General features: G+C 41.6%; 2 protein-coding genes across 3 annotated transcripts; one reads left to right on the forward strand and one right to left on the reverse strand.

The window, feature by feature from the left end:
* Window positions 1-1,582: 1,582 nt before the first annotated feature.
* Window positions 1,583-18,595, reverse strand: gpam (glycerol-3-phosphate acyltransferase, mitochondrial). 2 transcript variants are annotated; one of them, XM_030773237.1, is made up of 21 exons: window positions 18,475-18,595; window positions 14,481-14,614; window positions 13,971-14,090; window positions 13,357-13,430; window positions 12,622-12,735; window positions 12,298-12,441; window positions 12,074-12,173; window positions 11,425-11,561; window positions 11,177-11,273; window positions 10,078-10,290; window positions 9,651-9,764; window positions 8,900-8,985; window positions 8,335-8,450; window positions 7,588-7,658; window positions 6,595-6,859; window positions 6,175-6,326; window positions 5,690-5,767; window positions 5,120-5,251; window positions 4,781-4,970; window positions 4,337-4,395; window positions 1,583-3,955 (listed from the first exon to the last, which is right to left on the reverse strand). In XM_030773237.1, the coding sequence occupies exons 2-21, from the start codon at window positions 14,577-14,579 to the stop codon at window positions 3,839-3,841; spliced, it is 2,478 nt and encodes an 825-aa protein (XP_030629097.1). In that variant the 5' UTR covers window positions 14,580-14,614; window positions 18,475-18,595; the 3' UTR covers window positions 1,583-3,838. The 2 variants fall into 2 exon arrangements, with proteins under 2 accessions (XP_030629097.1, XP_030629098.1); XM_030773238.1 differs by lacking the exons at window positions 1,583-3,955; window positions 4,337-4,395 and having other exon boundaries at window positions 4,832-4,969.
* Window positions 18,596-21,964: 3,369 nt separating this feature from the next.
* tectb (tectorin beta) lies at window positions 21,965-24,710 on the forward strand. The gene is made up of 10 exons (XM_030775119.1): window positions 21,965-22,031; window positions 22,274-22,464; window positions 22,620-22,771; window positions 22,878-22,950; window positions 23,307-23,410; window positions 23,514-23,597; window positions 23,755-23,917; window positions 24,008-24,092; window positions 24,206-24,238; window positions 24,646-24,710. The coding sequence occupies exons 1-10, from the start codon at window positions 21,965-21,967 to the stop codon at window positions 24,708-24,710; spliced, it is 1,017 nt and encodes a 338-aa protein (XP_030630979.1).
* The last annotated feature ends 80 nt before the right edge of the window (window positions 24,711-24,790 follow it).

The raw sequence follows: 24,790 nt of genomic DNA on the forward strand, positions 1-24,790 counted from the left end.
AATGAACAGGCTTTGACTCAGTCGGTGATGAGGCAACATAACAATAGTGAATACGGTAGAATGAGAGGAGTTTCATTCTGAGAACATATCTATTTTCAGTGAATTTGAGTATTTCCTAAGCTAACATGCAAAACATTAATAGTACCACATAGTGCATTTTAAAAAGGCATCCTACTTTAAAAGGATCCAATGGTTTGATTCTTTTTTTTTTTTTTTCAGTGCACTTTATAGAGAAATTGTAACTAGTAAACCTTCACAGCAAATTCTCTTCTATCCAAATGCCTTTTACTCCACTGTTCCTTGTAATGAACTGCGTATTAATTCTATATTATCGTAATCAAAAATGAGTGGGGGATATTGCTTTTCGTGTTAAATATCTGTGGGGAAAAGAAAGTAAACTTTATCACTAAACTAAATGTTGCTTCAGTGTTATTATATACATTTGTGTGGCTGAACAGGCAGATTAGAGGGGACATTCATTTAACTGTTATTGCTTCTGTCTGTTCTTCCCTGTAAATTTTTGGAAAGGGAAAACAGAGGGGCTTGATTGCATTAATGTTTGCACATGCTTATATAAATGTTCCTATTTCATTTTCTTAATCTAAGAATAATACAATCACAGCTTAAGTACCCCAATAAAAACTACAGTACCACACATTTTCACAGTCATATTTAAGCTTCCGCAAAATCAATTGCTTTTTGTCATTAAACTTGAAAGGTAATTTCTCAAATATTTATAACATAATCTTTTTTTTTAAGTGTTTAACTTTGTGTCAAACACCATAGGACTATGCTTGATTCGAACTCTCGCCAAAAATAAAAATGTACCTAATATTCACAACTGCTTTCAATCTCCAGGAGGGAAAAGAGAGCGATGATGAACGCTCTCATTCACTTTCATTTTCGTTTGACTTATTCTAGCGTACTGTTCAGCTGCATTCACTGCCATACGGAAATCCCGGCGAAAACCTTTACACGCTGACACAGTGATGGGTGTTTCATTCAGATCTGCGTTGTGAACATGGTCTAAAAAGCACCAACCCGCTGTTGTAAAACCCTTTTGTTTCTTCATGCTTTAAAAACAGAACATTCCTCTTCTCACAACTTAGCTAAGCAGTATTTCACACAGTGTGGCTCAAGCCCATTGGCTTAGTGCAGAGCAATTCATCTCAAACTGAACTGCACTGAGTGAAAACTGATGCAGCAAACCGACTTGCCTCGCGCGTTCTTTAAATTGACCTGAATAAGCTTTTCTCTACATACAAAGAGACCCATCTTCACGTCATCTCAGGAACGGATACATTTGCGGCGTTTCAGGCCTCAGAGTGAGCGGTGGCCTTTTGAATGACCTCACAAAAGAGCGGTGTGTGCGCAAAGAAGCGAAACGCCACGCTGGCCGGATGCTTTTCAAAATCAAAAACAAAGAACAGAAAATGCGAACGTGACCGTGCACTGCTTAGTTCAGTGGTTTACAGATCTGTGACTATCTCCACAAACAGCACTGATTAAAAACTGACCAGCAGAAAAGTGAATGAGAATAAAAAAAAAAAACGTTCTGTAAAGTCAGAGAGAATACAGGATCTAAGGCAAATTGATTGACAAATATCACCTCATCATGAAAAAAAGAAACAAAAAGAAGAAGAAAACTGAAAAAAAAAAACTCTTGCTTGTTTACAAAAAAAGCAGGAGAATAAAACTGTTCTAATGTGAAACTGTTCATTCATGTGGTTGTAAAAAGGAACCATTTTGTTTGCCTGAATGTGATAGGACTGAGGCAGTTAATCTATGACGGACAAAACTAAACAGAACTTTTTTTTTTCCCTGTGTGATACAGAAATGACATACAATCACATGATCAGTGTAACTCAGTGTAAACGCACACATACAAGCAAAAAGGAACAAAGCTGTCCCGGTACATGCACAGGTGACAAAGGCTCATGTGCTCTAAGTGAACATTCATTTAGGTGTTGGCTTTTTGACCAAAAGTCCCTTGGAAACGTAAGTCAGCTACGAAGGCAAGATTTCCAATAGTACCTTGTCAGATTTTACAGTTATAACGCATCTGTGCTTTGTTTTGGGAGGGGCAATAAGCGAACCAAAAACACACAAAAAAACAAACAAACAAACAAAAAGACAACAAAGAACTAAGCTCACAGACATAGAAACAACGAACACACAAATACATACACTGTACGCAGACTGTAAATGTACACACTATGACCCTTTCACAGGTATAAAGGTCCAAACTAACTCCTGACTGCAAAGAGTAAAACCAGATTAATTTGTCAAAAAAAAACAAGAAAACAAAAACAAAAAACCAAAACAAAAAAAGAACAAAATGTCCCAAATATAGTAATCAATCACAGAACACCTCGCTCTCTATGGGTTTTGTAAAACAAACGTATTGCGTGTGCGTCTTGTATTACTGGCAGTGTGCAATGATGAAAGCATTCAGAGAATATCGTAACATGCCTACAAGCTTATTCCTACAGGACCATTTGGGATACTATGGACAAATACTTTAACCCTGCTTACACTGTGCCGCTTGTGCGACGCATTCCTTTAATCTAGATCAGTCCCTGGCTGCAGGTCCAACTTTTTCTGAAATGACAAAAATGCATGTTCAAGAAGCTTCAGTAAATCTTATCATGAGTGTGCTGTAAGGAAACAGTTCACCCTCTACGCTCACGTAAAACATCGTTCCATAAGAATGAAAGCAACCGGAAAGCGGCGCTGCAATTTGACAAGAAAATTCGATTCCCCAGGCAGCCGTTTTTTAAATCACAGTTCCATCTTTTCCGTGTGACACAGTGCTCTTCTCAAAAAGGACATGTGCGTATATCTAGTCATTCTGGGGTTCAGAACATTCAAAAGGACTATTATTGGAAAGTACTGTGAGATGGAAAGACCACCCATATTTGTAACGGAGAGAAAAATTTGTTCAGAATTCTGCATTTGCAAAGTTTTTGAAACACCATGACTGCTGAGCTGTAATGACGCCCCCCCCCCCCCCAAAAAAAGGGAATGAAATAGAATGATCATCAGTGAAGTGACCTGAATATTCATTACATTTGAAGTTCTATTGATTCATTTGTTCAGGGAATAAAAAGCTGAAATTTTTCTTTTCCTTATCCTGTTATGACTACCCTATCATTTCTGGGCTTTTAAGCATATTCTTAAAGATTGTAAACTTGGCCCTCTAACTCTAACTACCCTATGCTCCATACAGTGCAGGACCAGTAACAGGACAGATTGGACAATTATTAAGCTTAGTAACTGTTATCATGTTTTCTTTTCCATTATTCCCAAATTCTACCATTTACAAGATCATAAAACACCTGCTTCGTATACACGTTTTATGACAGTACTAATGATTTAAAGAGTTAAATGCCCTTTTTTTATAACAATTTACGATCACTAGCTGTTGTTTTTGCTGAAAAAATGTCGGTCATTCACTGTCCTAAACGGTAAGGCAGCTAAATCAGAACTATCAGCAGCAACTAATGAGACATTACTTCACACAGCAAAACCAAAGGGGCTTCCACCAGCACAAAAAACATGCTTTAAAAAAAAAACACTAAATGTCTATACGGTTGAATTAGAGGAGGACTCTGTTCAAAGACGGCTTGGGTTACTGACTGAATTAGCTGCACACTCTCTATTGTGTACGGAAAGTCCTGGAAAAGGGGAAGACTGGCTCAGGTCCAGAGTTAAAACTGTGTATGTGAAGGCACTTCCAGGTAAAGCTTTCCATAGAGTAGCACCTCTAGTGGTTGGGAGAAGCCAGTAAAAGCCCTTTCAGAAGGGTGTTTGCTTGTTATTTGGACCCGGTGTGGGTTCACAGGAGAGTGAAACCCAGGATGTACTCCAAGAGCTTGTTCCTGTTGGCCTGACGCGTGAACATGTTGCTCAGCTCCAGACGCGATTGACCGTTCTCCCGCCTCTCTTTCAGCACCTGCCAATCACAAACGCCGACAAAAAAATGAAGCAGTTTTACATTTTGCAGAAGCTACGTGGGATGCTCATAATTACGCGCATCTGAGCTGTAAATAAACACTTGTTTGTGGATGAAGAAGGAGCTCTAACTGGCATGCAAATGGATGATGGCCAAGTTTTGGCACTGTAACCTGCAGCTTATCCTAACACATGTAGACAAGTAGATTTGGTGATCTCCATGTTATTCACAGCAGCTAGCAAAGGCAGGTTTGCTATAGTCTTACTGGTTGAATTATTCTGACTTCGAAAGCACTGGCCATACTAATTCACATTTCATGTCAAAAATGGACATTGTTTTCCTAAGTGTTACTGTTACAACAGTAAGCTAACCATCTCTTACCCCCAGCTCTTTAAACGTTTTCACTGTGTTCTTCACGAGGTAGTGCGTAGCGCTCTCTCCTGAAATAGACATCACGGTCAACAAAACGAAGAGGAAACACAAATAAAATGTAGAAGTAGAAAAAGAGAACATGAACTACAGTGTGCTACCATACGCTTGACCAAGTGTTAGTCCACACTGTAATAAACTCAGTTTGATTCTGACAGTGTTACATGTCACACAGCATAGACTGTTCTCATATGGTGTTGAAGAGGACACTGGAGTGTTTAGTGCAACCCTGGAACTATTCTCTGTTCACATCAGATATAAAAAAAAAAAAGTCTCCAACAACACACTGAGGTAATCATTATGCAGTCTGATCAGAGTACCGCTGAGAATTTCTCAGAACTTTTTGTTGGTGTGGAGTGAGGAGCCTGTGAGAGCAGAACGGTGACGAGTACTGACCGTAAGCGGCGATTCCCTTCTCTGTACGGGTGAGCAGGTATCTGAAGAGCTGCTGGGTGAATTCCCTCTCTGACTTGGGAGAACTCAGGCTGTGTATGAAGATAGCTGCCCCACTGTAGGCCTCCAAAACTGGGCTTAGCAAATGCTGCAGGAAGGTGAAGAACTCCTGCTGGTCTGGTGACTGACTGACCTGAAATCAGTGCATTAGTCATTAGCATTAGAAGAAGACCCTGCAGACTGAGGAGAGTGGTACTGTTAAGTGGAGGCCGACGATATGACGATATATCGTGAGCGGGATGGATTTGATAAATGCTGATCTAAAAGACTTTAGCGGCTCACCTTCAGGTATCGGTCTCTTTGTTCCTCCCCAAAGTCACTGTCCTCATCCTCCTCGTCGCTTCTCCAGGACAGTGGCTCCGGAAACTTCTTAGGCCAGGTCTCCTCTGAAGGGCTGAGCTCCTCTTGGTCCTCCTGGACATTCAAACACAAACACACTGTCAGCTCCATCAGGAACTAGAGCAGACACACTGTTCCTGTGTTACTACAATCCAGAAAGAGAGCACTGGAAAGCCTCACAGCATACCTTCAGTAAACATATCACTGAAAAATTCATGACACTACATTACTGAACAGGGCAATATCAGAAAAAAACACACAGATATGAACACTTAAAAATAAAATTCAATTTGTGGTGCATAAACATGAAATTTTTCCAGAATGTTCTCTAAAGTTATGAGGTTAAGTGTAACCCTCATGTGAAAGAGTGCCATTTAATCACGTTACAGTGATGATGAGTGAGCTGTCTGTCATACAGTCAGCATGTGGGGATGGACATGAAGTGACACAAAGGACCAGTGAGAAAAACCAGTGTGAGAAAATCACCAGTGTGAGAAAAAAAAACAGGCTCACCTCAGCCACGATCAGAACCCCGTACTGGATAAGCCTGGTCACAGCCTCGTGGAAGACCTGGTAGATGGTCTGGCAGGGCTGTGGGCAGAGGACAGAGTAGGTTCATGTTAGTCTGGAATATCAAGAGCAGGGATTAAAATCAAGACTAGTTAGCCTTGTAAGACAGAGGCTGTATAAAATGCCTGTCTAGTAGGATAGATGTCAGCTTTTCACTCAGAGAGACTCCCCCACAGAAAACTGTGGAGTTGTTGTTTGTGAATCTCACATGAACATTTCATATATACCACGATGTGTTAATTTAACGGTATGTTTTTGTATATTTCAGCATACCGTTTTCAATTTGAAAATGTCAATTTGTGAACAGTGTAAGTGAAGTTGCAACCCCCGGCCGGTTTCAAACACCATAACAGTTCATCACCTCAAATAAACCACTAGGTGGAACTGTTGTGGGAGAAGAATACATTGTGAGGCTGTGGGAAACTGACCAGAGCGACGGCCACCTCATTGGATAAAAAGTGGGAGAGGCCGGCGGCTTTACAGATGAGTCTCTCCTGGCTTAGGAGAGCGTGTGAGCAGCTTCGCTCCGACTGGGATTCCTCTGTGCCTTGTTCCTTTAACAAGGCCAGAGCACTGCAGGCTGCAAGACCAAACACACACACACACACACAAAACACACGTTAAGATAGGTACTACTACTTGAATTAAAAAAAAAACTTGTCATCTTACCCATGTTAAATTCAACAAATTAAACTGTCCACACAAACCCTGTGCTCTCTTTGCCTGGTAGTATTTTTCATTTAAGCCCAGTACTCCCATGCTTTGAACCCCTTCCAACCACATTAGGACAGCCCCCTTGTTAAGACAGCTATCCAGTGCAGCTATAGCAGAAGGCCTCTGACTCGTACCTATGATGGCGTCTGTGATGAAGACGTGGAAGAGTCCGTTGCTGTAGAAGTTGAGTTCGAAGAGCGCCGGGACGGTCCGCCTGGGGGCGATGATAAACTCCGTGTTGCGGTTGGCGCTGGTCACGTTAACGCAGTTACCTAGGAGGTTGAGCGCGTGCATGACCACGTCTTCAGAGTTGCCAGAGAAACCGAGGTCAAAGTCCCGTGACAGGATTTCCTCCTTCATGTTAAAGAAGTCCTCCACCAGTTTAGACAGGAGAACACCCTAGGGAGAAAGGGAGCGGGACATTTGTGGACTCGAGGCTTTTCAAGGCACCGTCTGAGCTGAAAGGTGCTGAGGAGCGGGTTACTGTTTTGGCATCTTTAGCACAACACTGGGAAAAGCTGTCCAAAATCAGCCCTGGCTGGCCTGGGTCTATATGGGTTCCCAGGCCATCACTGTTGGTATGAATTTGTTCCTAACTGACCTGTCTGGTTAAAGCCAGAGGTCAAAGTGTTGCGATGTTAATAAAGCTTAAATAATTAAAATAAATAACTCTTCAATCTGTCTGTAATTAAGCCCTGGGAAACAAGGTGCAAATATTGTCAAGACTGTCCATTCCATTAATTGGATCAAAAGACCAGTTAAATACTTGAAAATGCATATAAACTGGTCTTCCAGGAATGGCTCTGGATAGCATTTTGATAGGATCTGGGCAGGTAACCCTCGTCTTGAAGGACCACAAAGCATGGATGTTTCTTCTCTAACCCTAACACAGATGATTCAGGTCCCAAAGAACCTTTAAACTGCAGAATTAGGTTTGTTTTTTTGAGGTCTTTGACAAACTCTCAATGTAGGGGAGGACCAACAGACACTACGATGAACTTCACCAGGATGCAAAGCATCTCTGAATGTCTGAAGGTTAAGTGTTCTTATGAAAACCACACATATGACAGAGTATGCGACTGTGACATGACACCAGTTTAGCTGAGGAATGTGAAGTGGAAACTCACTTGTCTGTGTCTGTAGAGAAGTAAACACGCCACAATGTGAGTGGACATAATCGCTGAGGACTTGTTTGCGGCTGTGTGAAGAAACAGGAAAATAACTGTGATAAAAATGTACTAACAAATTTCAGTAAATTATCATCTGCTATTAACAGCTGCACTGGTAGGAAGTAAACAAAGGGTTAAGCTGCAAAGCCACAGCAGGTGCTCAGAGTGCTACAGCGTTGTGTCAGTCCGTTACTATTCCCGGTGTGTTTGACAAAAGTCAAGAGGATTCGGTTTAGGGCATCAGAGTTCTTGTTAGAATTAAACATTTACAACCAGGCTGCAATTCCATTCCTGATTCCTGTCCTCTCTCCTTTGGAAAAAAAAAAAGAAAAAGAAAAAAAAAGAAAAAGAAACCACCGACAGGGGCTGCTAATACACACTGTTACGCTATTGGCTGAGAACAACACGCCACCGATACCAGGGGTATGTGACTTCTAGTAACCCCTGCAGTGGGGTGACTCTAAAAACAGGCTGCCCAGGGGAGAGCCATCTAAAGCCAACAGTTAAAACTGCTCCATTGAGAGAAGTCACTCAGTGTGTCCTACAGGGGCCTGTTATTCAAAGGCAGTGCTTCTCAATTCATTCTTACATCTGACTCATTTACAAAGAGCATTATCATTCCGTTCTTGGTAACGTCAGGTACGCTGGTGTTAAAGTCAGTGATTGGAATGAATTGAAAAAGGCCTGAGAGCAGAGCCTGCTTACTGAAAAGAACGTGTTTGGCCAGGTTAGCGATGACCTGTCTTCTCCAGGGCTCGTCGGACAAGTCTCCGGAATTCAGATGCTCCTCTTCCTCACCGTTGACAAGGGCCTGGTCAGGCCTAGGGCAGAGAGACAGGTCAGGTTTACATACTGACATTCATCAAAAACCCCATACACCAACACAAGAAAAGAACACCCGTTTGTAAAAAAAAGCTGTCCAAATCTATATTCACGTGCTTTTTGTAAACTAATGCAGTGTTTGTTTATTTGTAAACCAGTTACTATGGTATTACTATGGAGACAGATATTGCACAAAAGCAGGATTTATAAGCTGGCAGCAAAAAAACTCCTAAAAAACCCAAAAAACACTATCCAATAGAGATGTTCCTTAGCTGTTCTCCTACTGGGAAGTTTGGAAAGTAAACTAAAATTTCTAGCTTGATGGAATAGCCCTCAGACGTGAGCACTTTTTGTAAAGAGTTGTCGATCTGTTTATAAACAGTGGTGAACCTTTGTTTATGTGTAAACAAAGTTGTTGTCATGGAGAGTAGGGTATTTAGAGCCGTACTGTGCAGCGGTGATGGTCGGAATGAGGATCTGCTCCAGGGTTAGAGGAGCTGGGAGGTGACGGCTTCGCTGGGTGTCCAGGTACTCCTAAGGATTAAACAGAGACAACCTGCTCATGAAACAACCTACAAGCCAAACTAAAACTTGTTCCTAAACGTTTTGACCATTTTATAACTTTTTCCAAGACATTTGATAAAGTATGCTCAAAACATATATTTTATATATATATATATATATATATATATATATATATATATATATATATTTTTTTTTTTTTTTTTTGCAGAACATGAGACAGCTCCTGCTAGTAGAGTCAATGAAGCATATGAGTCCATTTGTACACATTCCTAATGTAATTATAACGCATGTATAAGTTCATTAGGTTGCCACTTGGGTTCTGGCTGGTTGTTTCAGACCTTAAATGAACCTGAAAAACCTTTCAGATGTATGAACTCTTCAGAACTCCTTCAGAAGTACTTTTAGTCATTGCTGATGTTTTATGCTTTTTTCTTCTCTTTACTTAAACCAAAGCCTCATTTTGTCTGTACAACCTGCAAAGGCTGCAGCATGTCTTTGCTTAGAACCTGTTCTCTGTTAACATGGTAACATAAGTGAAGTTTAGAATAAGAAATGAAAAAATAAAGAGTAAAAAAATCTTTCAGCGTGAGAGATTGGTCATTAATGTCTGACTTACTCTTCTCTGACACCATGCAGTGTTTGTGTGAGATGAGAAGCAGGCATTTCACTCTCACCTTCAGTGAGAAAGGCTGCGTGAAGTCCACGCGCACACAGCCGTAGTTCTTCCGGAGCATTCTGAACACGCCACAGGCAACACCCCACAAGCTCTCATTCTTCTTAGGCTTCCCCTAAATGCCACAGAGAAAGAGACAAAAAGAGGAAGTTGAGGCAAACGGTGTGAAAAAAAAAAAAGACAGAAGAAACAAACAATAACTAAATATAGCTGGGGGTTGATTATTTTCATGCAAGGGCCAGAGCTGTCACCACTGCTAGCTTTAGCATTATGGGCAAATTGTCAAAATGAACTCAACTATCGCCACCTGAATTTATAATCTCTGGTTGGACCCTGCATATTCTAATCTTTCCGGCGTTTTTCTTAAACCATTTATGCCATTGAGGTCTTTCTGTGGGGTAACACATCGGTTGGGTAGAGAGGCCCACCAGTTGCTCGCTGTTGTAGTTCCCCTCGATGATGCGGTCGTAAGAGATGCCCACGGGCACGATGAGCACGTCTGGGATTTTGCTGGTGCACAGTGTGTCCACCACGATGGACAGCATGCCCGCGCGCGCCGGTGACGGCTTGCCACTGCGAGAGCGCGTGCCCTCCAAATAGACCTCCAGAAACTGCTGTTGTCTCAGCAGCTCCTCTGTGTACTGAGGGAGACAGAGAGAGAACAAGAGTGCAGGACAGAGAGAGAGAGAGAGAGAGAGAGAGAGAGAGAGAGAGAGAGAGAGAGAGGCATATGTTTATAAACTGGTATAAAAAGATACTTTCACGTGAAGGGAAAGGATACAACATATTCTCAAGGACAATTCTGTGTGAAGTAAAATATGCTTTATCAGTGAAACCTACTGACTGTGAAGGACTCGTCCGGGTACTTAAATGACGCCGTTTTTTTTTATTATGCTCCCGACATACATTTTTCATCAACAGCGCTGGACAGAGGAATGCGTAACGTCAGTCCTATCTGTCTCTTAATAATTCATGTTCTGTCAAAGCTCTCTGAGTGTTATTACAGCACAAAACCTGCTGATGTTTGATGCAGGAGCGGTCCATCGCCTAACAGTCGCTGTCTCCTCTAACGTCCTGTTCTCTCTGTGTCTGTGCATACACTGCAGTCTGTCAGTCACACTTACTCAGCTATTTCACACCGACTGTTCGCTCGCTCTACATGGCTTCATTAAAGGCACCTGGACTCCTCTCGCTGAGGACACCCGTGCATGTGCGTGAAACATTTTAGGGGAATATCGAATTACGGAATGAAAATACCAGCGGGTTACTTTTGAAAAAAAAACCAAAGAGACATGAGAGAGAAAACCCTCAGACTTGAAATTTCCCATGTAAGCAAAAAACAAAAAAACAAACAAAAAAAAAAACAAAGAAAAGAAAAGAAAAAAAAAAACCCCCACAAAAACCCCCCAAAAAAACAGTGGCCATCTGGCAACAAATTACAGCTCTTCCAAGTCAAATTTTGACTCTAATCATTGCATGCCTTCAAAGACAGAGATTAACACTTCAAGTTTCACACAGTCCTCTCACCGCGTGTAACAAAGCTCTGTACAAAACGTCCTTCTTCTCCGAGCTCTCGTCCATTTTACGACGGATGAAGAATCCACCCAGTTTGCGTATTAACGTGCTGAAAGAGAAAGATTGAACGCAGCATTACTTAACGTCACACAAAACAAGCGACACACAGTTGACAGATAGTTAGGTGAAAATGAAACACCATCGTTCTGTGACATACAGAGCAGTGAGTTAAGTCATCTCTGATTAGTCTGCGCTCTCACCTGAGGATGGGGATGTTGAGATTGTTGCCGGCGGCGATGTGAGGGGCCTTGATGTTGTGGCAGAAAAGGATGAAGGTAACGAGGAGGTAGTCTATGTGAGACTTGTGCACGGGGAGGAAAACCAAAGGGGCGTTATGCTGAAACAAACAAAAACAAAACAAAAATTCCACGTGATTTTTTTTTTTTTCAACATAAGAGCCATTCTTAAAGTACATCAGATCCTCATGGTCTGTATTTGAACTCTTAGCTCGAGCATACCTGCAAAAAAGCCCCCCCCCCCCCCCCCCCCCCAACTTTTAAATGACTATTAAAGATGATAAAAAAAACTGAAGGGGGTGCGGGAATACGGCCAGGAAGGGCGTAAGATCCCATCAGAGAAGATACACGCTAACACATTAATCCATAAGCGAGGCACTTATGCTCCGCAAACCGCAAATACTCAAACCCAGCCAGAGCAGGAGTGACTTCACGGTGGACCCTCACTGAGTAACAGAACACGTGACGGAGCTTTCCGGAAAAACGAAGCCGTCATTTGCGACTAAATCAAATACAGCCCAGACATTTGACTTTAACTGCGCCCGTATGACACAGATTTGTAAACAATAGTTGAATCAACAACGTTTTTATTCAATAGGGTTGTTATGTGTACCTCTGACGCAGCTTTTTTCACCATCTCCAGCTGCCCTTTATGGATCTGAATGCTCCAGAAGAAGCCATTGAATAATTTCAGCAACACCCAGCCAGTTAATCTGAAAGAGGTGAATTTGATTGGTCAGAGCATGGGAGATAAGGTCCAACGAGCAAGACAGCTGTTTCTTTTAACAGTGTGATTACTCTGGTCAGGGATTAGGGGCTGAACAAAGACAGAAATACCTGATGAATGCAGGTGAGATATTGGCCACCATTTCCTGCAGGAAACCCCTGGCCTTTCGTCTCACCTTACTGACAGCCTTTTGGTCTGGCCCGGACTCGACGTCACTGGATTCTGATGCCACCTGAACGATAGCATTCTCCACTCTGCAGAAACAACACAAAACAAACAAACAAACAAATACCACAAACACACACACGTACACACACACACACACACACACACACAGAGTCAGACTATTAAGGCTTCTTCACACTCAACCTAATATCAATGTACTCTCATTTCTCTCTCTCTCTCTCTTTCTGTTCCTCTTTCTCCTCACATACCTGTTGTTGCTCAGAACATTGTCCACCACATTGCGCGTAAACATGTCCTTTCGAACATCTCTCTCAAGGACAAACAACACGTAACTCAGTCTTCGAGCGAGCCAGCCTCTGTGTCTACAGCCAAAAAAAAAAAAGTTCAAAAACACAGATGGACCAAACAAACCTCTACCTCACAAACAGAGCAGAGAAGTGAGGAAATCTAAACTAGAAGTGATTCTCAACATCTTCCACTTTGTTTTCCCGTGCTCAGTGGAACTCATTTTTTGAAATTTATATTTATTTTTGCGATCTATACAGAGACTCAAAACGTTTCTGTTTTCGTTGTTGTTGTTTTTTTTTTTTTTTTCCCCAAAAGCAGTCAGAGATCCAGCTCAGATCACCTCTAAGGTCAGTCATCTGATCTGAGAGCACGGTGTCCACTGACAAACACATTCAATTATTCACCTCCCTTGGTTTCCACTTGTTCATACAGTCTCTCACCTGGGTCACATGTGGTTATACACACAACACATTCAGTGGGACAGAGAGCTGCACTGGACTGTCTATGGCATAACTGGTTTAGGTTTTCCAGCAGCTGTGTAGCTTAGGTTACGTGACTGCCGTGCGTCCGTATATGTGGTGTAGGTTTGCCGTGGTAATCTGAGACAGCTGACAAACGTTAAATATAAACAACGGTGGTCCGTGTGGACACGTGCGTTTGACTTTGGTGTCCGGTGTCAAAGGGTCAGTGTTTACCTTGTGTGGGTTTCATTGATGTAAATTATATTGCGAAGCCCCAAGGAGGGGATGCTGGGATTAAACAGTCTTTCCTGAAACCAGAGACACAAGAGAAGAGATATAACACTATTTTTCACATTACGTAAAAAGGAACACTCTGTGAAAATGCAACACGTTTGTCTGTCTGTGTGCGTGTGCGTGTGTGTGTGCGTGCTGTATGTTAAGTTACCCCGGTAACAGATCATATCAGATTTTCAGAGCCATGTTGCTATGCACTGCTACAAGTGGGAAGTGTCACTGGGGGAGTGCTAGACCCCAGCATGACTGTGCTGCAGCAAAAACACTAACACGCCTGAAGCTCTTATGAGACTCTGACTATCCAAATCGGGGGTGTTCATGTAAAGTCGGAGGCAAAGTTCCCAATGCACCGCGGCCGTCTAGGCAGACGGACGCCTTCGAGCCCAAACCTGTCTCCACGTGCCGTGCGGAAAAGATGAATGTGGACTGTGTTTGCGGGGTTCATTTCCATTTACGTTTATTCCTTTAGCAGACAACTTCTCTCGCTTTAGTTTTTTTTTTTAATCTGTTACCGGAGCGGCGTGACGTCGCCGAGGATGAAAAACGTGACAAACCTGACTCTGAGGGGTGCAGGAGTGACAACATCTGCCCACAAACGGCCTCTTTCTGTTCAGCAGACCCTCCTTCCACGTGGTGGTCACAGAGCGGAGAACCGAGGGGCTGGAGCTTCTATCCTGTGGGATATAACGTTACATCAGCCAGTTATGATGAGGAGGACGCTGAACAGGCAATCCCACCTGGGACACACATCCCCTCCAGATTAAGAATGAAGTAATTAAATATACTTTCCAGGATACCATGAAGGACACAAATGTGCCTCTACTTGACAGACCTTTGAACTGAAGCGGTTCGTTCAAACCAGGATGATGTTTACTCATGTAACTGAAGCTTTTCATATCAAAGCATTAGATGGACATTTCTTTTAGTGCACCACGAGTGGGTTGATCGATCCTCACGGAGACATCACCGCTAACCACAACCGGCAAATTAATATTACTGTATCGGGCACGGCTGAGGGGGATCAGATATCGAAATATTTTAATTAAACCACGGCTCCTTCTTACCAGCTCCTCGTGGGAAGGTTTGAGACGGCTTCCTGACTGGTCGATGCAGTTGGCCAAGAGGATGTTGTCCTGGCCGCCCAGTGACATGCTGACCTCCATCCTTCTCCTCTTCAGATCACACGGCAAATGTGAATCTGCAGATTTAAACCAACGGTCAGTCGACGCTGCTCCGTCAAGCCGCTCATAACAAGGGTCAAACAAAGAAGGACAGACACAGCCTGCGAGAGACCTTTTGACCTGTTTTACCGTGCCAGTGTTTCTCAGCCCATTCCAACTCGATGTCACCAACACCTTAACGGTACACACAACACAGCACAAACACAACTGATTTCACTCATCAACTTAGCACAAAGCCCTTTCATCCAATGTGATTTGTTTGCCAGTACTGGGCTTACATTAAAAAAAAAAAAAAGGTTCAGGACATGAAGTCCATTAGGACTAGACTGTTAAGAATAGACTGAGAATCAGTGCTCCGTATTAAGACAAATGCACAGGGCTGCTGAGGAGGTGTGAGAACAGATTTCCAAACAATCCAGCCTGTACCTGATGAACCCCCACCGAGTACAAGAAAGGAATGTCGCTTTAGAGTTGCACCTTCTCATCCACCCAGCAGACATGATGTAATTCTAGAAACCAGCTAGTCATTTGGTATCAACTGTGAGTCTTAAAAGCATGAGAGAACATTCAGAGTAAGAAATAGACGCCTCAATGAACACCCGCTAGAAACGACTTGAGAGGAGGTAGATGTGATCATAGGAGTTATTTTAACCTTGGCTTGAGGTGATAGAACATGAGGACCTGCTGAGGGCTGGGTACACGGTGGTTGTGGTACGCGAGTTCGTTTGAGCAACACGTGTACCGCTGGCTGGATGAATATCTCGGTACACGTAGCGCGCCGAGCCAGGACGTAGCCTCTTCTCTTTCAGCCGCGACGCTATAAAATGCCCTGTATGACCGGTGGCTACATTACAGCACGGTGCTGTTCCGCTGACCTGTGTGTGTGTGTGTGTGTGTGTGTTTGCGAGAGAGAACCTGGTCTCTCTGGTGTCAGGTTATAGGGCTGTACCCTTTAGCCTAGACAGGCTCTGAATAAAACAGAGATGCTAGTCAGGCCTTCCAGTTCCAGCTGCCCAGGGACGGGAGGAACCAGCAGCTCGATCAAAGGGGACCAAAGGGAGCGGCAGCGCCTGAATATGTTGACACGCTATCAAAGGCATATTTATAAGAGGTGACAGAGATAGAAAGCATCCAGGTAAACTTGACTGGGCAGGGCTTACATTTCAAACATGAACACACAGCATGGAGCATTGGAGCAACCTTAGTCATAGTAACCTCTTGTTGAGTTTCAGTACAAAGCCCAAGGCCAGACTACCTTTATGTCCTTCTCTGCTGTAGTTCCTATTTGATCACATCAAACAAGACTGAAGCATGCCAAATGGAACACAAACAAAAGCTTGTCCACCTTCGGAAAAAGTAACATGAGTTCTGTGTAAAGGACAAAGAAGCTTTGTTTAAGATCAAAAGAAGAACGGTTGACAATATTTGCTTAGGTATCGCATAGGCTAATCAAGTCTCCTTTTTATCTGATGAACTACATTCAAGAACAGGCTTGTCGAGGAATATTCTAGAAACAACCAAAATTATTCACTCGAAAGTTCTTGAACCCAACCATCCAGACCCACGTGAGAGGAGGAAGCTTTTTTTCTTACCTAGAGAAACAATCCTGTTTTACAGCAGTCTTTCCATAAGTCAAAACTCAGCAGGTGTGTATTAAACGTTCAATGACAAAAAACAGTCGCCTACGGTGAGCAGTAAGACGAGTTTTGGTTTTTTTTCACAATGACAGCAAACACGTGGACATGGATAAAATTACCTATAGATTTTAATCTCCATTAGCTCAGAATAAACCCTGGAAAAACCTCAGGCACATTTAAGAGAAAAGAAGGAGCCTAAAGCTTTCCTTGATCCTTTAAAACACCATGTGACATTTCTTACAAATAACATACAATTAGGGCTGTGTTTACAGTAAGTTGAATGAATGACAAAATACCTGTTTCCTCAAAAAACTCATTTAGTGCACAACTGTGTAACAGAATTTGTATCGGCCGTTATCTTACAATTAAGCCAAAATGTACTTTTCCCTTAGACCCGTGCACATCTTAATCATTAAATCCAGCAGCTTTGCTCTGAGGCATGTGTAATGTAATTAAGATCACACCATTGTAGCTTCTCATTAGCACGGCAGAAATAGGTCAGACTCCGAGCAAAAGTTTATTGAATCACTCCACCAAACCAAGCATGGAGGAAGAGACATAGAGAAAGAGAGAGCGAGAGGGGGGAAGAGAGAAAGAGAGAGAGAGATAGAGAGAGAGAGAGACAGAGAGAGCGAGAGAGAGTAAGGCATTAAGCTAGCTATTCCACGTCCTACACATCGATAACTACTCCAAGCACATCAAGGGGCAATGCTGAGTGAAGGAGTAGAGTAGAGCATTCATCATGGATTGCCACAGCTGCTAAACGAAAGTTCAATGAACTCTGGAGGCTGTACCGCATTGTCTGGTGTGTTCTCTACCAATGGCTTAACGGCACACTGATGAGAGGCACAGCGGAGGGGGAACAGAAATTCTGTCAAGCGACCGCAGTTTGCGAACGCTGATGGGCGGTCAACATGACAAATGACTGGCAATGTTCCTGGCCTCTTTGACTCCTTTATGGGTAGTATTCAGTATTCATAGCAACATTTTGCATACAGATTTATGAATCCTAACTTGGCAGAATAAACCCATAAGGGTTTTGACTAACTTCAAGTGGATAGGCGTGTACGAATCCAAGAAAATTTATCTAAAACGTTGCTTACACGGCCCCTTTTCATCCAAGAAACAGTTACTAAGCGACAGACTTGAGCAACGTTGCTGTTGTTAGAGAGGTCTGTTGGGGATTGGTGTACATTTTACTTGAAAGGAGAATGTTTCCCAAAGGGAATACTTTCTTATGATATAAACAAACGTACGTGTTAAAAAAATAGTTATTAAAGTCGCAGCTGACAAACATAATCTACATAAACACAATCTATTCTCCAAACTTAATCCTTAGCAATGGGGGCCAGTGGGTTAATCCGTCTGGCAAGCTGTCAGTAGAATCGAAGAGGGCGTAGAGAACGGTTACGGTTCCTATGACAAAATATATGATGTCTCTGACCCCGAACAAAATGTGCTTAATAGGTTTGAAATAGGTTGAAAATTATAATCTCTTCTGATAATACCATTCTGCTTAACTGCATAAAATGCATAACTTTTTCGAAATATGATATTATGATATTATATGCTATTAACTCGTTCTCTAAGCATCCTGCGATACATTAACGAACACGTTAAAGATATTATCTACTAATTTGAATAGGTTAGTTACCTGCCTGCAATTCAAAGCCATTTAACAATACTGACAACCACATATCAAGAACTTATACATGAATAATTAAGTTATTTCACGGATATAGTCTATATTAGATGCTCTCATATGTGAAGTGTTTCACAGATAGTAAGCCAGATCGCCAACTATGAAGCTATGCCACAATGGTCCCAAACGGCAAGGTTTCGTTAAACTAGCTTAAGGTCATCTCATTCACGTTAGCTGAGCTAGCTTAACGAGTTGGTTGCTAGCTCACGTCCTGTGCCTTTCTGTACAAACGCCGGCAATAGGCAACATTTAGCTAGTTAGCATACTTCACTTAGTGCACGCCAACCTGGTGTTTCACATTGACAGCTTGACACTATGCAAGTACGAAACTGTTTCGTAGTCCTGCTGATTTTACTAAGCTGGTTAAATAAGGTGTCGAAGATAAAACATTTCCTGCATATAGATCAACGCGTGTTAACTTCACGTTAGGTGTTGCTACAGATAAATTAAGCTAGGTTATAATAGCTAGCAAGACACAAACATTGTTGCCGATTATGCTCTTCAAACAAAAAGGACAATGACAAGAGCTGTGTCTTACCTTTGAGCCAGCCTACTGTTGGACCATTTCATCTGAAGTCTTCTGAGTCTTTTTCTGAAAGCTAACGTTTTTATCGACACACGCATCCATAGACAACCAGACCAGCTACCACACACAGACACACCAGCAGTACTGACAGATGGATCTCGCTCTGGTGGCTTGAGCAGAGAGTGTCGTCCTCTAAAGGGTTTCTAAAATTGTAGACGCAAGAGGCCGCTGCTCGACACTGTAAAGTACAGTACAGTTACTTCACAACAACTGAGCCTTGAATAATTTTGAGGATGTACAACATATCCTCTCAGATCTTGTATTTCTGTAAATAAGCGACATCTTAACATTTAATACTCAGTGTAAAAGTAATTTGCTACTGTGTTGAATTCATTTTCTGATGTGTATTACATCATTGCTCAGCGGGGCTCATCTTTTGAAGGCGCAACGACGTAACTTATCGTATTCTGTTCAGTTAACGCTGTTAAATACATGGCCGATGCTATCTGATTTTCTTTCATCGTAAAATATATAAAAACTTTCATCTCTGAAAAATCTTACTTAATGATGTCAGAACAGTCTTAAGTTTAAAGTATGCTTATCATGCTAGTGAGATAGACTTGGACGTCCGACTCATACTGTGCTCAGATACAGATCTATGCAGGATATCTAGGCGGTTTGGCTGGTGAATAAGCCAAATTTGCTAATCTAAAATGTCATTATGTAATACATTAATAGGTTGATATGAGGGTTTGTAGCTCAGATCAAGTGTCTCTCCGTGTGTTATCCGAAATATTTTGCAATTATGTCTCCATGTTCTTTATGGTTTGTTTAAGATCAGTAAAAGGATTTCAAGCATTGTGAACTTATAACCATAGCTCTGACCATTAAAACGCTAAGCGTGGAGATTAGCAGTGAAATGTGACCAGACTGAACAAATGAAATTGCTGCACCTTTAAATGCAGAGCATTATGTTGATTATAACACAGAGTTTGGGCAGAATTCCCAGCTCCTCATTCAAATGCACCACTGGTTTTCTGCTCTTCAGAACCTGTGAGTGCAAGACTGACCTTTTCAAAGAAAACTTGCAAGCCATGCCAAGACAGGGTTCTCCTACAATGGACACAATGGAGGTAGGATTTGATTCTTTATGTCAGCTTTTGGCAGAGAGAGAGAGAGAGAGAGAGAGTTTTAGTGTCTGGCGTCTGGGTTCCTCACACATCCACACAGGCACACAGCACAGAGCAGAGTAGTTTTCCTATGTTCTGCGCACCAAAGTTACATAATATGATGAAATCTCTCAGATGAGTCTTTTGTCAGCTATGTTGTTTGCTGTAACACTAGCCACCCCCTGGCCCAAGGCTGTAAGGGTTGATCTAAAACAGCTCCAGTTATCTCTTAGTCATTCAGCTCTAATGCATCCCAATGGCCTGTTCCATTCTGATGTTAATGCTGTCCAGCGCACCTGTGAAAGCACCATTACTTTGCTCTAATGAGACTGTATCAAAAAACTGTGTGTTTTAGCCGCCTCCATTTTTATTTCAGCCTGTTGAAATTATTTGCCTGTTTTCTCTTTGACTGTTCTTGAATTAGAAATAAAGTGTTGTATTAGTCATTAGATAAATGGGCCATAAGCCATTTATTATCATGTTAAACAAGAAAACCAGATGAAAAAAAAAATCACAGGCATGCCAGATGTCTGTCCTTGGGGCTGTCACTCTGGGCTGTGATTATGTCACTGCAAAATAAGAATATATTCTATTTTCATGTCAACAATGAGTTCAGTTTCCATAAATAAAGAAATCACAATTTGTACGGATTAAACGTGTCTGTCCGTGGTGGATTACTGTGAGACAATTCTGTTTCAAGAGTATTAAAAGCATAGACACGCCTGTCGCTAGGAGACCCCGTTGACCTCCTCTATCCGTCACTCCCACTTTTAAAGACACAATCCACGACTTTCATACCAACGGGAGACACCTAGTCTGGGGATGAATGCTGATTCTCTCACAATGTCTCTGTGACTCTCTTCTGTGACTGAAACAGAATCCCTGTGAATGGCGCTATCACGTTTGGGCAGACTTTTGTCCCCTGCTTCAATACCTGTATCTTATCAGATTCTCCATCATGGTTCAGGAATAAACCGTCAGCACAGTCATGTTTAAGGTCCTGACAATGCGTTTTGTCACATGAATGGGTTTTGTTTCTGGCTGGTTTTTTAAGTCTACATTTTAAACAGAGGAAAACTGATCAGTTATTATCGCTGATAAGTACTTTACCTGTCAGTTACTGCATCAATCATCAGTCTAATTCATTCTGTGGAAGAGTCTGGTTGGTAATTCACCTCTTTACTTGACATTATAAATTGTCATACTGGGCTTTTATGAAAAGGAAATGTGCAAAGTATCAAAACAACGGCCCGCTTAAATTCCTAAGCGTCGCTTGTCACCCTCCCGTGCATGTCCTTAAATCAATGAGATTAAAGATGAAAGGGCCATTACCACGCTTTTGAAAACAAAAACACAGTTTCAGTTACTCCACGCTGAAACAGAATGACCCTGATGACAGAGCCAGTGCAAGGCCATTGTAAGACAGACACAGACACAGTGGGAACTGTTAGGTAACATCTTAAACAGATCTCTACCTCAAACGCAGCTGACTCAGTTTGACTGATGGACATTACATAAGAGTTTGTGTGTGAAAGGGAAACATTCCTTGATAGTTCAGATCTCAACTCATCATTCCAGAGATCTTTGAATGGTTGCCAAACCCTCGGAAGGGGAGAGAGAAACGAGAGCATTAGACTGTATTCATATCAGTGGCTAAGCACCACACACGTCCAAGAATGACACTTAGCGGCATGTAATGGCTTTTATGACATTTAATGTATTTCACGTGAAAATGGTTTGATGGGATGGGGAAATGAACAATGTTGCTGTTTTAAGGTTGAGAGAGGTGCTCATCCCACGAGAGGCTGGTGATTTGAAAGTCAATGTTTGGCAGAGACAGGGATCTTTTGTGCTATGGCTCACAATACTATCACTTAATGGCCCCTCTAGACAGGTGGCTGGGGGAAGAAGGAGAAGAGGAAGAAGAAGAAGAAGAAGAAGAAGAGGGGGATTCTCTTACCTGTCGTACTATATAATCACTCAGGGCTGACTTAAATGAACTCTACGCTGACTCTCCCCTCAGTGGCCGGAGTTCACTGAGATGATGAGAACCTTCTCCCTGAAAACCAAGTCAAAGTATTCTTCATAACCTCTCTCGGGTAATGTATTTTTAAATACGTTTCTTTGAAATTATGCTTTGCTTCTGTAAACGACACATTTTGTATTAATTTGGTTTTCTCCTTGAGGGCATGGGGCAGGATTGTTTGCATAATAATACAAACATTAAGTGATAAGACATCTTAAAGAAGATGTCACAGATAGACCTATGTGGCATTTTTGAGAGTATCAACCGTCTGCTGTTCTCTTGTAGGTGTATAGAGTGTTTTTGGAAAATGGCCAGTATTGGAGCTCTCTTCTTTCTTCTCCCCTTGGCGTGGGCATGTGCTCCCCAAAAAGCTGGTAATTATCACTAAGAGTGAGAAAGTTATCTGTAATATGAATGAAAAAAAACCCACTATAATCGATAATAAAATAATAAAATTGCTGTAACAAATTATGATAACACGTTTCCAGGCAGAAGTTTGCAAAAGAGCTGTGAACTTTTTTTTTTCAGTGTTTTTGTGAGGATTTAACAGAAGGTTTATGTTTGTTTATGTGATATGTGCGTTTGAAAACATATCAACACCCTTCTACTTTTACAGATTATGTTATGGTCTCATGTTTTCCCAATGCCATCATTGCAAATGTTCCGGAGTGCCCGTATGGTTGGGAGATTGCTCAGCTTTCTCTGGGGGGTGTGTGCTACACAGGCGTCAACACCCCAGGATTTTACCGCTTTACAATCCCCGACCTGACTCCCAAAAACCACTCCTACTGCGGGACCCTCTCAGAGGTGAGACTCCTTAGTGTGTAACAGCCAGTCTTTCATTGAAGTAGTCGCTTATGCTTTACATTTAATCCATGGATATGTGCTGCCTAGTTATGTATGCCATAAGTTAAAACTCAGAATTAAAATGTCATGATTTTTTATTTTTCTCTTATTTTCAGTATGTTGGAGGTAAAGACCCAAAGTATGTTTTCTACAACTCCATAGTGTCCAACGACTCGTCGCTGACGGTCAGAAACCAACCGGTCAACTACACGTTCAGCTGCACGTACAGAGCGGCTTACCTGGTCAACAACGCGGTCTTCAGTCAGAGGTAGGCTCGGTGACGGTGATCGTTCGAGAGAGATGATTTTAAATAACCTGTGCATTCTGACCCAAAAGACTTGCAGCGTTTTTACTAAACCCTCTGCTTTTTCCAGAGTGGCAACAGTTTATGTCAACAACGGGAGTTTAGGTTCTTTTAAGTCTCAGTTGTCTATGAACGTATTCACGGTGAGTACTGCAAATCTCTTCAAACTCCTTGGTGCAGGGAGAACATGACATGAAAAGACGAGTAGTGATGACTGTGTAAAAGAGAACCGATCAGTACTTTTTAAATGAGTTTCATTCAGTTATTGTTCTAAGATTTAAATATTGTAAAACATAGAAAAAAAAATGACCCTATCATTGTACTTGTCACTTACATGGGATAAATTTATTTGTCGAGGTTACGAGTGTCATGTTTCTGGTTTTAGGTTGTTTATTTTTATGTGAGAGAAAGCATTTGATTCAGTGGAGATTTAAACCAAATCCTTGACCAAACTTATTTTAAACATCATTTGCGAAGGAGTCTTTTTCATCATCTGCAGAACTCAAAGTTTCTCTATGCCAAAGATGCTCCCTATGTGATTGACACATCAGAGATTGGCTCTGAGGTCTTCATTGGGATTGAGGCGAAGGGGCTGAGCAACAGGTCAGTCACCAGATGTGTTTAGATGTTATGAGACATTCTTCTGTCTGTGAAGAGATTTCCAGTAACAGTGCAAAAGCACTGATTCTCTCACCCATGTTTCCAGATTCAAAGTCGTAATAACAAACTGCTGGGCAACACCTACTCCTTACTCTACAGATCGAAAACGGTGGAATCTAATTAAAAACAGGTGAGACTTTAATATACAAACACAAATACAATTTCCACATACCTTATTTGAAGGCAGGACATCAAAAATCAAAGAAACATATGTGCATATGTGTGTGTGTGTGTGTAGAGGTGCTATATCGGAATGTAAAGCTCATGATGTCTTCAATTGTTCCCAGTTGTTCCTCTGACAGTACGGTGACTATATTTGAGAATGCCAAGGACAGTCGATCCATGTTCAAATTCAATTCATTCCGCTTTCAACGACTGGAAAAGGTATCCACTGTCTGGCTGCACTGTGACATCCAAGTATGTGATGGAGAGAAACTGTACTGTCAGCCAGTAAGTGCATAAATAAACAGTTAATATTCATAAAAACATAATAAGAGAATATACCATCACTCTAACTCTTTAAACTCTTTACGCTTTCAGACACCTTGTGCCTCAAGAAGTGCTTTATCAGAACCTGAGCTGGACCCTAACGGAGGCATTCTTACAATGGAGTTTCAAGTCAGAGGTAACGTATGTTTCAAAGATTATATTCACTTTATATCTTAAATCACAAAATGTCACAAAAAAAACCCAAAACATTTTTTAATGTTTACTTTTTTTCGTCCCAATATTTTACAGCACAACACTCCTCCAGTTACACACATCTTGGCGGTAATCATCAAGCTTTTTTTTTTTTAATAAAAAATGTAATATAAAGAGGTAACCAAGAATGGCAGTTAATAATATATACAGCCAAATTTTAATAATCTCCAAATCTAATTCAAAGTTGTGAATTTTGTTTATACACAGAAATATAAATTAATACAATTAGGATGCTCATCTTGACCATATCTAATGGACTTTATCTCTTAAAAACAAGACAAATGTGTAACAGTCAAAATGGTTCTCATTGTAAAAAGAGTTTTTCAGGTAACTTTCGGAACTGCTGGAGGGCATTTTAATCAGTGATGTACTGATTACAGGTGTACAGTACAGTATGAATCATATTATTCACTTTAAGTTATGAGTTTGACTTTTGTCTTTTTGTTTTTTTTGTTTCCCCTCCTCATATTCTACAGGCACCGTGCTATGTGTACTGTGTGTACTCCTGCTGAATGCATTGTTGGGTTGCAACAACTCCTAAAGGAAGGGTTTTAAACTCCTCAATGGGCGTGAATCACCGAGGTCATGGATGATAAAACTTGTGTAAACATACACACACAC

This window comes from Chanos chanos, chromosome 5, assembly GCF_902362185.1.
Source record: "Chanos chanos chromosome 5, fChaCha1.1, whole genome shotgun sequence".
Taxonomy (NCBI): Eukaryota; Metazoa; Chordata; class Actinopteri; order Gonorynchiformes; family Chanidae; genus Chanos; species Chanos chanos.